Here is an 11,580-nt window from a genome sequence, read left to right on the forward strand (position 1 = left end):
GTAAAGGTCCAACATGGGAGTCTATGGGCACTGACTCACTGTGGCGCCCCCGCTGGGCTGCAGAGGAACTGCAGCTTTGGTGCTCCCATGTTCACCACAGTCAGTCCATTTACAGTAACAACACTCTTAATTTGATGAACACAAATATGTGATATGTTTGGAGCTCATTAACAGTTTAATCAGTTGGATTCAGTTTCATTCTGACCCAAATCTTCTTTGTGGAAACTTTGCTGTAAGCAGGAAGAACCCTGAGATGATGCTGTCATACTGATTTATAGCTTTTATTGAGTGTTTTGTATTTTTTAACTAAACTCCGAGTAAAGTGCATGGAGGTGGTGAGTCTGTAACCACAGTCAAACAAAAGCAAACAGAACAAATATTTATAGTATATCATACTGTATGTGTGTTAAAGGTGCAATACTGATACATATTTTTAAATATCGCTGTTATCATCACTTCCTCTCTGAACTGTTAAAATGGGTATGAGCAGCATGTTGTGGGCACAGGTTGTGCTCAGGCTCAGTGATGAAGCTGAAGTCCCCGTTCTGGACGCCACTCTCTCACAGCCACTGCGGTGTGTAAGATGTAGGAAATTAAAGTTGAAATGTTACTTTTCTGTGTTTTGTGAGTCAAAGCTGGATAGATGTGTGTGTGTGTGTGTGTGTGTGTGTGTGTGTGTGTGTGTGTGTGTGTGTGTGTGTGTGTGTGTGTGTGTGTGTGTGTGTGTGTGACACCTGAAAACACCCCTGCAGCCCGAGAGGACATGAAGGGAGAGACTGAAGGAATTTCTGAGGAAGACGAGGGATGGGGGCGGGGGGGGGGGGGATTCAGGAAATCATGGCTGAAGCCAGGCATGGGAGAGCAGGGACGTGCTGTAGTGAAGTGATGCCACGAGTTCTCCCGGTACCCTGCTGAGGTGGTACCACTGGGCTCAGGGAGGTCTCAGGACTGTGCCCGGTACATTTGTAAATATTATGTCTTTTGCTCCAGATTTCCTCTCAAGCCGGCGCCAAGCCCGGCAGGTCCGGGGCTGCAGGCGCCATGTCAAGCGCACAAAGATCTCACTTCGATTAGTACATCATCAAGTATTCAAGCTGGGCTGCGTTTAATTCATGTTAGCTCATCTAATGGTGAACGTAGAGTCAGAATCCTCGACAGGCACCCAATGAATGCTCTGTGATGAAATATTAATCACGGTTATGGCACGAAGCCGCTCCTCACTTTCAAAGACCCCCAAACTCACATGTGATTACTGCTGGGCTGAGGGAGAGAGGACCCGCTTGATCAATGTGCGGCGCCTTCTGATCGCCCCTCCCTCACTGCATATATATGTGTGTGTGGTATGTTGTGCACGTATTTATTTTTGCTTGCCTTTGGGAGTGTGTGCATGATGCATGTTCTCACCCCAGTGTGTGTGTGTGTGTGTGTGTGTGTGTGTGTCCGTCCTTCTGATGCAGAGCAGGCATATCCACATGATTTAAATGAAGAGAAATGACCTGCGAGATGAAGTGCTGTGTGTCTGTGTAATGAGGTTTCTCAGGGTTCTGCGCTGCCCGCTCGCATTAACACTCCATCTGATTCCTTTATTTAGCCGCCCTGCCAATCTGCTTTATAAGGTGTGTCATGTAGCCCACTGTGTGAATATGTATGAGCAAACCAACAGACACTTTTAATGCTGATGATGAAACCGCTCTCTCCTTTCTCTTTCTCCTACTTCCCCTGTCCTCTTCATTCTCTTTCAAACCCCTGCCCTCTCCTCTTTTCTCTCTGCAGGATGTAGCGGGGAAGGTGTTGGACCGCTGGGCGATCATGACATTCGAAGAGGAGATCGCTACACTGCAGCAGTTCCTGCGTTTTGGGGAGACCAAATCCATCGTAGAGCTGATGGCTCTGCAAGACAAAGAGGGCCAGGCAGTGCTGGTTCCCAGCACCCGCACCAACTCCGACATCCGCACTTTCATTGAGCGAAACACCCCGCGCACCGCTGCCAACCTCTCCACATCCAAAACCGATAAGCTGAGCGGCAACAGCATGCACCACTTTGAGAACTTCATCAACAGCATGGCCTTCATGCTTCCGTTCCAGCTTCTCGGATCTGTTCCCGCACCGTTCCTCGGCTCACAGACAGGGGGCATGCAACAGCAACACCAGCAACATCAGCAGCACCAGCAGTCATGCCGTGGGCCAATGGAGCAGCAGAGTCATCGACAGGACGGTCAAGGGCGGGATGGTCTACTTAGGGACAATCACCCCTCTCTGTCGCACCCATCGGAGAGCACGCTGCTCGGCTCCACCTCCATCTCATTCACTGCTGATCTCGACAGAAGTGTAGACAAGCCGGTGGACGGCCTCTCTGCCAGCACAAAGATCGAGGCTGAGGACTTCTCTACCAGTGACAACTACTCAGATGGGCCCTCCACACCGTGCACACCGTCAATCAGCTCTGACGTGACACAAATGTCTCCCGAGAGCAAACTGCGCTCACTAGACAGGAACGGGAGCAGCAGTGGAGGCATCTCAGGAGGTGTTGCTGGAGGAAGCTCTCTGAAGAAGGGTCGTGTATTTTGCAATGCTTGTGAGAAGACGTTCTACGACAAAGGCACACTGAAAATCCACTACAATGCAGTGCACCTGAAGATCAAGCACAAGTGTACCATCGAGGGCTGCAACATGGTGTTCAGCTCTCTGCGCAGTCGCAATCGCCACAGTGCCAACCCAAACCCACGCCTACATATGCCCATGAACCGAAACAACCGGGACAAAGACCTGCGGAGCAGCTTGTCTGCTGATGAAAGCTCTCAAGGAGAGAAGAGACCTGAATACGGCACCCCCATCTCCATCTGCTCTGCAGAGAGTCAAAAGTCTGTGCCCAGCTACATGGTGAGCCACGTGGACTCTGGCTCCAAGCTCCACAGCAGCTCTTTCTCCAGCATGGGCCAAAGCGGCATCCTCTTCCCCAACTTAAAAACGGTGCAACCAGTCCTGCCTTTCTACAGAAGCCTGGTAACCCCGGCTGAACTTGCCAACACCCCAGGAACACTGCCCTCCCTTCCCCTGTTGTCCTCTTCTGTACCCGTCAAACCCATCACAGCCCCCGAGCCCTCCATGGCTGACCCTATACCAAAGAAAAAGTCTCGCAAGTCCAGTATGCCCATAAAGATAGAAAAGGAGATGGTGGAACAAGATGAGCAGATGGACAAGGAGAGCAGCTCTGAGGATGAAACTCTGTTACACAGCAGGGACAAAGACGAGTGTGATGGTAACAAAGCAGGTCGTCTGTGCACGAGACCAGCCGGGGAGGAGAAGGAAGCCAGAGAGGCATACAATGGCAAAGACAAGGAGAGAGAGCAAAGTTTAGAGAGAGAAATGACAGAGAGGGAGGACAAAGGTGATGGGTCAAGGCAAACAGAGACCGGAGTCATCACTTGTGCATCCTCCCCCTTTGAAAACAGGCTGATAGACAATCACTGTGACAACTTACTGTGTCAGGAACCCAACAGCAGCAAAGAAAGGGAGGACCGGGAGCACACGGCCAACAAGATGTCAGAACTCAAATGGGATGAAGGTGAGCACAGGCTGACTAACGGGGGCGCTCTCCAGCTCATAGAGAGGGAGGGGTCTGATGGGTGCGGAGATGACTACGGAGACTCGGGATTATCTCACCTCGATCCCGATGCCGTCCTGCCACACCACTGTGAGATCTGCAGTAAGAACTTCAAAAACCCCTACAGCGTCAAGATGCACTACCAAAACGTCCACCTGAAGGAGATGCACATGTGCACAGTGGACGGCTGCAATGCCGCCTTCCCCTCCCGCAGGAGCCGAGACAGGTGAGAGGAGGACCAATTTTCTTCTCTTTCTGGAACACGTGCACGTTTTAGTTTTTCTAATAACGTCACAGGTTCTACCTTCTACCAACTCTAAGAGTCTACTCTAAGGTTCTGCCTGTGGTTCTCAGTCATCAGGCAGCAGCACCATTTTGGTGCCAAAGGAAACTGCAGAACGTGAGGCCTTGAGCTCAAATAATGCTCCGGTCTGCCTGCATCTGTAAGAGGTTTGCACTGACTGTGCAGACGCAGCTGAAAGTGCAAACCCTCAGAGGACTAAGTCATCACTGGTGATAACCCTCTACTATCAGAATATGTATCTATTTGTGTTTTTACACATTGTTTCCTCAAGCCTTGTCAATCATGGAACTAAAGCGTTAATTACTGTGATTGACACACATCAAAAACACTGCTGTTTCTTCAGAGCTGGCTGTGTCTCACAGATACGGCGTCCTCGCTGTTGGTGGCAGGTCTGTCGCTCTGAAAATCGCCCTTTTCCTAAACTTTACTCTGCAGTTCTTGGTTTGCAGTCCTAAGCAGTGAAAATCACTGGCTGAAAAAAATGTGGATGACTCCCGTGCCCCGGCTCCAGATTTGGACCCCCTCGCTCTGTGAAAGGGGACAGTTATCTCTCAGCATCACTGTGACAGCTGCAGCAGCAGCAGCAGTATGAGCCCCAGGAATGAGAATGTGTTAATAAGCACTTGTGAATGTATCCTTTTCATTATTTTTAAATGTTTAAAACAAAACACTAGCTCAGATTTCCAGTTGCTCTGAAATTTTATGCTGGACAGAGCTTTAATCAGCTAACAGCAGTAAAAACATACAGTGTGTTTCTGCAGTGCTTAAGGTGGAGGCTGTGTGCCCGAGCCACGCCGAAGGGCAGGCTAAAATTTTAAAGCAGCCCTGTGTTCATATTTTAAAATATTGCCACTTCTTGTTTTGATTATATCGTTAGATGAAATCACTTTTGATGCATCTGAACCTTCATCCAAGAGTGATCCGTGTTACCCACAAATACCGATGAGAGGCCGTGTGCTGTACTCAGGGCAGATTTAAGTCTCGTTCATTACTTTTCCCGCAGCTGCATTAACAACAAATGGTTAACGTGAAATTTCAGGGCCAACTGACTGTAAAGCACTGCTTTAATGTCTGATTGAAACACTCACTGTGTTATTTTAATCTACAGACACAGCGCAAATCTGAACCTGCACCACAAGCTGCTGACCAAAGACTCCTTCAGCCCAGCCAACGCTCTCTACTCGCACTCGTCCCTTTGTAGAGACAGAGACTCCGTTGGCCTGGACTACTGCCAAGACCAGCGGGAAAGAGATCTGCCCCACCGGGACCCAACCAGCCAGACTTCCGTCATCTTCCGAGGGCACAACCGCATGGGTCTGGTCTTCCCGATGAGCAAAATGTCCACGGCTCCCGACAGCGCAGAGGCATCTCCCGTGGGAGAGAGACAGGGTTTGGGAGGCGGAGAAGGCGGTGGGAGCGGGGAGGATGGAGCGGTCCTGGACCTGAGCACCTCTTCCTCCGGCCCACCTCGCGTCGGCGGCAGCGCTCAGTCTTCCTGGGACTCAGATGGAGCCGGGAGCGAGGAAGGGGAGGGGGCAGAGGAAGACGAGGAGGCACTCCCCATGGAGGACAGCGACGAAAGCTGCGATGGGATCGGCGTGGGCAGGCCTGGGGGCGAGGAGCTTGCACTGGAGGGGGGCAGGACCCTGGGCTGTGGTGAGGGAGGACAAGGCGGGCTTCAGGGAGGTGGGGGTGGATCTCCAATAACGTGCCACGTCTGCCAAAAGGTCTACAGCAACAAGGGCACATTCAGAGCCCATTACAAGACCGTCCATCTGAGACTGCTTCACAAATGTAAAGTCCCCGGCTGTGACACGTCGTTCTCCTCCGTACGCAGCAGAAACAGGCACAGCCAGAACCCGAACCTCCACAGGAACCTAGCTGTGAGCTCAGGGGCCCCCATGGAACAGGAGTAGGGATCTGATCACAGATGCCAACATTTACTTTCTTTGAATTGTTCTCTTTTTCTGTTGGTGTTTTTCTTTTCAGGGCACTAAAGAAGGCTCACCAATTAGCACTTTTAAACATCGCGCCATCATTCGTCCATTATTTTAGACAAAAGGAGAAAGAGAGAAAACCAAATCAATTTAAGACAACCCAAACCTGCACTGGTCAGTCGATTGATTTCAGCGTTTTTCTAGATTTTTTATTTTTTTTAATTGGTCTGCCTTTCAGCCCTTTAAAACCTTCATCTGTATGGACTCAAGTTTTCCTTGTGTTGTCTAAGTGAGAGTTGAATCATGAAGCCGTGTCCCGCAAGTGATCGTCTTCCAGTGTTTCTGTTGTCGGATGTCCACATCTGCCCTGTGAAGCTGTAGTGAAGTAACTCCTACACGTGTCAGTTCACTCGTTCCAGCAAAAGAGTCTCTGTTGAAAAACTATTGTGTTGTGAGGTAGAACAATAAGTTATTGTACGGTGTTTCTATGATCTGTCTTTACTGTTCTCTTTGTTGCAAACTGCTAATGTTGACCAAAGATTTTTCTCAGTTTCTCAGTGCGTGCGTGTGTGTGTGTGTGTGTGTGTGTGCACGCGTGTGTGTGTGTGTGTGTGTGTGTATACAGACCCTTCGTGTTGTGGGAGGGGTTATGCAGTATTAAGGGGCCCGCCCAGTCTTCGCTCACCTTCAGTTGTTATTAGCAGCAGTATTCAGGCGTGGGCGTGGCTGTAAATCAATCAAATATATGAAACACTTTGACTGAAAGGGTGAAACGAGTCCTGAGTGTGTCGGTGTTTTTGTAAAGAGGTGTTCTCCCGCAGTGAGACTTGATGTTGTTTGCGTGGTTTCTTGCAGTAACCTCACCGACTGGACAAACGGCAGAAAGATGCCACCTCTGGAGGCAGGAAGGATGTACTGTGAATGAGTCAAACACTGAGAAATAATCATGAAAAAATGCAGTTTCTAAATCTGGCCCCTTTCAGGAGCACACCTTTAAAAACAAACAAACAAAAAAAAAAAGAGCAGTAAACAAAATGTTTATTGAGCTGTAGATTCTGTGAATAATTTGTTATCTGAAAGACACCAAAAATATACTGTATAAAATGGAAGAATTTCACCACTAACATCACGTTTTTTTAATGAATGAACATAAACACTGTGTTGTACATTTCTGATGATTTCGCCATGGTTTACTGTTCGGGTTTTGCTCTGTATTCTGCATATTTTTCAGTCTGTATTTAAATGCGACGGCTCACATTTAAGGCGGCACTCATTTGTTGTTTGGATTTGTTTATAGAGAAAAAAGAGCAAAAACCGAGACATGTTGATAGATGTTCACGTTTCTTTTGAATTAATGTTACAATATTCATTCAGTTAAATAAAAAGCCATATGTTTGCAAGACTCCATTCACTTTTTCTTTTCAATAATAAAAAATGAAGACAATGAAACTTGTTTGTCTGCACACTGCGAGCTTTAGTGCACATTTGCATTATTGCATGTACTGTGACTGCTGCCAAATGCAGGTCCTGTAGCATCCGTTATTACGGCAGAGCCCTCAAAGAGTCGCAGTCGCATCATCTCGCTTCACTCCAGTGGACCCTTTTTCTTTTTTTACAGCAACGGCGGCTCAAGCCGTCTGCCAGCAGTTCCTGGACGTTACTGAGAGGTCGTAGTCGTGCCGTTTAGCAGCACCGAAGCTCGACATGCATTTTTAAACTGTGATACGCTGAAAAAACAAGACTGGATGTTTGCAGTGCACATAGATCTGATTAAACATTGAAACATGTTAGTGGATTATTCACAGGTGAATTAGCAATGTTTAGTGGTGTCAACAGAGCAAACAATAAAAACAGAAACCCTGATGCCACAGACGGCACTGCTGTGGGGGGGGGGGGGATCCAGATCCTTCCATTTCAGCTCTTCAGTGCGTCGCTGCTGTTTCACAGTAAAAACTATCATTAAGCAAACAAAAGCAGAGTTAAGTCTGAGAAATATTCCTGCTGTGTCAGACAGGAGGTGGAGGAGACGGTGCAGCTACGCACCGAGGCTGTCGACATCCTGCAGTTATGAAGTGGATGTCTAAAGACGTCAGACACACTGTTAACTTTGCAGGTGATGGTGCAGCTGATAGAGAAACCCTCAGGCTGGCAAACATAAAGATTAACCTGGAACAATTAATTCTAATTATTGTTTTAATGTTATTTCATCCAACATTATGAAATAGGAAGAAAACCACTTTAGAAAGTGACTTTTTCTGGGCTAAATATAACATGATGGCACTGATGGCCCACTGTGGTGAAACAAATCTATCCACTGTGAGTGTGACTCGGTATGGTTCATAAAAAGGGAAAGAGCTATTTTTGACTTATGGCTTTAAAATGAGGAGTCAGAGAGCATATTGGATCAGTCTCATACATCGTGTTGTAGGTCCTGCTGACTGTTGTATGATGTTACAGTTCAGCTGATGGCAGAAACAGAGGGAAGGTCGAGGACTCAGAATGAGCCTCAAAATATGACTCCAGCCCTGAAAAACAGCAGGAGTGCCGCTGCTGCAGTTACGAAGTCTGACCTTTGCTCTCGGGCATGATATGAGCTGTACATAGATAAAATGTACAGTAGTGCATTCTGTGCTCGCCATGCTTGCAAACCGTAGATCCCGGATTCCAGAAGCCAGTCTGTCAACTCTGCAGCCAACATCTCTAATGAATCCAGAGGTATCGTATGAATCCACCCACGCCAAACATGTCATAGCTTGATTGGAAAGGGGCTGAATATCACTGCAAACCTGTGCTGTCTTTACCGCACGGTCCAAGACACCTCAGTGACTCAGATTACCTGTGACAGGTGAGCGACCTGCCCTTGGTCTTGGTCCTGCATCAGTGGTTGTTTCCTTTTTGGTACCTCTTCATTCCTTTCTTAGGAAGAACCATGTTTTTGCCAATCTGCTCCGGCATCACTCAGCCCTGTTAGCTGTTTAGAGAAAAAAAACAGCTGCAAGGGCAGAAAAAGCAGAGGTGACAAACTCCTTTCAGTGTGTGGGCCACATGCAGTCCAGTTTGAGCTTCCATAACTAGAACTATTGTCTAGAAACCTATAAAAAAACAAAGTGTTCCCCTTTTTGATGGCAGCACAGTGGTGCTGTGGTCAGCAGTGTCGCCTCACAGTGAGAGGGTCTGAATCCACTGGACAGCTGAGGTCTTCCTGTGTGGACTTTGCTTCTAAGTTGGCTGGTTAGGTGGTCAGGTGTCTCTCCGTGTTAGTCCTGTGATGGACTGTCCACCTGTCCAGGTGTACTCTGCCTTTCGCCCTCTGACAGGTGAACAGTCTCCAGCACGCCTGCAACCCTGAGCTGGATGTTTTTTTATTGTAAAGAAGTTTGAGTACATTCTGAAAATGCCACATTAAATAAACAGTCCATTAATAAAAGTGATGATCAGCAGTCTGAGATGTTAGTTTCAAACACCAAGTCTCAGTTTTTCCACTTTAATGAGAAATGTTGCTGCAGTGAAGCAAAGCTTAAATTACAAACTGCTGGCAGCTCATTAACTGGACAGACTCCCATAATCAAAAGCAAAAAATGCACAGTTTGTTTTTACTGTAGACCAACAACTTTTGTGGCATGATCCACTGTTAAGGAGAAAATACAGCAAAGTGTCCCGAATTGGACCCTCAGGCCGGCCGGTTGTGGCTCCTGGGCCGTATATTTGACACCCCTGAACTTATAAGGGCGCACGAGGCCTCACTGAAAGGTTTAGTAGGGCAGAAAATATTTTCTTTGGCCTTCACAGGCTCCACGTCGAAGTGTATTTAAAATAAAAAGAAGATTTAATATTTTACCAGATTTTAAAAAATCAGGATTTAGAAGCAGGACTGCTTCTCAGAGGTTATCTTTCCATCAGGCCGTGTTGACAGGTCAGAGAGGGGTGTGGGCTGCAGAGTGACTGGGGTCAGGTCAGCCTCGGCTTGACCCTTTCACTGCTGTGCCCCCCAGACTAGGCGAACAAACAAAACAGACACAAAAACTGCTGGAGACACTGACGTGCACACACAGGTGAGGCAGTGTTTGCTGCAGCAACGTCCATACAGCAGATATTGAGTTGAACGTGATTAATAGGTTTGATTATATCTTGATTTCTGTGGGGTTTTCTAATGGAGGCTAAAACGGGGGAAACACTGAAATAGCAGTCAGCACTGATTAAAATTTACATTCCTGCAAAATGGCACACTCTCCAGTGTCCAAAAAGAAGCTCTCACTGTTATTGAAGAGGTGAATTAATCACTGTAATCCCGCTGTGCAAAGGTAAAGGGCATGAATGGAAATGGACCAGGGACAGTGGAAGCATCGTTGGGCCTGCATTAAAAAAGCGAGGAGGACAAATCTGTTACGCAACATGCCAAAGTATTGCACTATTACAGAGGGCTGAAAGCCTTGCATAACTCAACAATCCAACCCACCCGTCACATTTACTGTACATTAGTGAGCCTGCAGAGCCGTTCCTCATCACTTAGGAGCTGAAAAACCCAGTTCTGACAAGTGGCCCCCATCCTTTTTCTCTGGCACATTGCAGAAATCTAGTACCACTCAGAGAGCGCACAGTGGGTTATTTCAGTCCCTCCTGTGTGCTGTATGTAGGCGACAATATTCTGCAGAGAACCTGGTTGATCTGTAGAGGTGGAGCACTCGCTCAGCTTCCTCCACAGAGCCGTATCTGTATCTGGAACAGCTCGCATCTTTAGGGCTATTTTTAAGAAGCAGCGGACCACTTTCAGAAGCTGCTCACTGGTAAATCTGGAACAGATCGAGGAAACCGTTTGCTGGAATATCATTACTGTGTTTAGGACAGATTGATTTTAAACATAGTCAAAAGAAAATGTGTTTGTCACATGCCTTCTTTTTATAAGACATGTGACAAACCCCGAGGCCTGAACTCTTCAAGGTCTCTTAAAAGTGTTTTCATGCTAAATGAGATGAGTTCCAGCTGCATTCAGTCACAAATAGCCAAAAATTTGACCCAAAACATTCTTTATACCATCCAGCAGGGGGCGACTTCTCTGAAGTCTAATTATCTAGGCTTCTCTGAGAAAATGAGCCACTGCTCGCTTCATCTCTGAGCGCAGTACACACTTTCCTGTCGAGTTTATGGTCTCAGCCACTGCTTTTAAGTCTTATTGAATAAAACATGATGTTCATATGTGTGTGTGTGTCTGTGTGTGTGTGTGTGTGTGTGTGTGTGTGTGTGTCTGTGTGGCCAGATGTGGCATTTCACTGTGGTAACCCCAGTAAAAGGGGTTACATGAAGAGGATGTGGGAACTTTGGATTCTTTGACACCCAACATCTAGACCAGGGGTGGGCAAACTACGGCCCGTGGGCCACACCCAGCCCATTGGTCATTTTAATCCGACCCGCCGAAGATTGATACAGAATTGCCCAAATCAAATCAAATTATAATTATGACTGATGTCGAGGATCCCAAGAATTGCTACAACAAAACTAACACCAGACTTCAATGCACTGGCAAAAACAACACTGCTCCCACTAAAAGTAAATGTAAGTATTAGCACTGTAATGCCTTTTTTATGTTTATGTTTGATATGTATTAGGGATGCGCCGATCCGATATTCAGGATCGGTATCGGTCCGTTCCTGGCCTATATTACTGGATCGGATATCGGAAAAAAATTAAAACTGCAATCCGATCCAATCCGATCTGACCCACATTAGCTACATTACAGT

The 11,580-nt window shown here is 47.2% G+C and overlaps 1 protein-coding gene across 2 annotated transcripts in view; it reads left to right on the plus strand.

The window, feature by feature from the left end:
• bnc1 (basonuclin zinc finger protein 1) overlaps positions 1-7,226 on the plus strand; it is a 20,730-nt gene extending 13,504 nt beyond the window's left edge. For both annotated transcript variants that reach the window (XM_030724200.1, XM_030724201.1), the window contains exons 4-5: positions 1,774-3,830; positions 5,017-7,226. In XM_030724200.1, the coding sequence (XP_030580060.1) occupies positions 1,774-3,830; positions 5,017-5,824 (2,865 nt within the window). In that variant the 3' untranslated portion in view covers positions 5,825-7,226. The remainder of the gene's footprint in view (positions 1-1,773; positions 3,831-5,016) is intronic.
• Positions 7,227-11,580: the final 4,354 nt, after the last annotated feature.

The sequence above is a fragment of the Archocentrus centrarchus genome, unplaced genomic scaffold (genome assembly GCF_007364275.1).
Source record: "Archocentrus centrarchus isolate MPI-CPG fArcCen1 unplaced genomic scaffold, fArcCen1 scaffold_32_ctg1, whole genome shotgun sequence".
Classification (NCBI taxonomy): domain Eukaryota; kingdom Metazoa; phylum Chordata; class Actinopteri; order Cichliformes; family Cichlidae; genus Archocentrus; species Archocentrus centrarchus.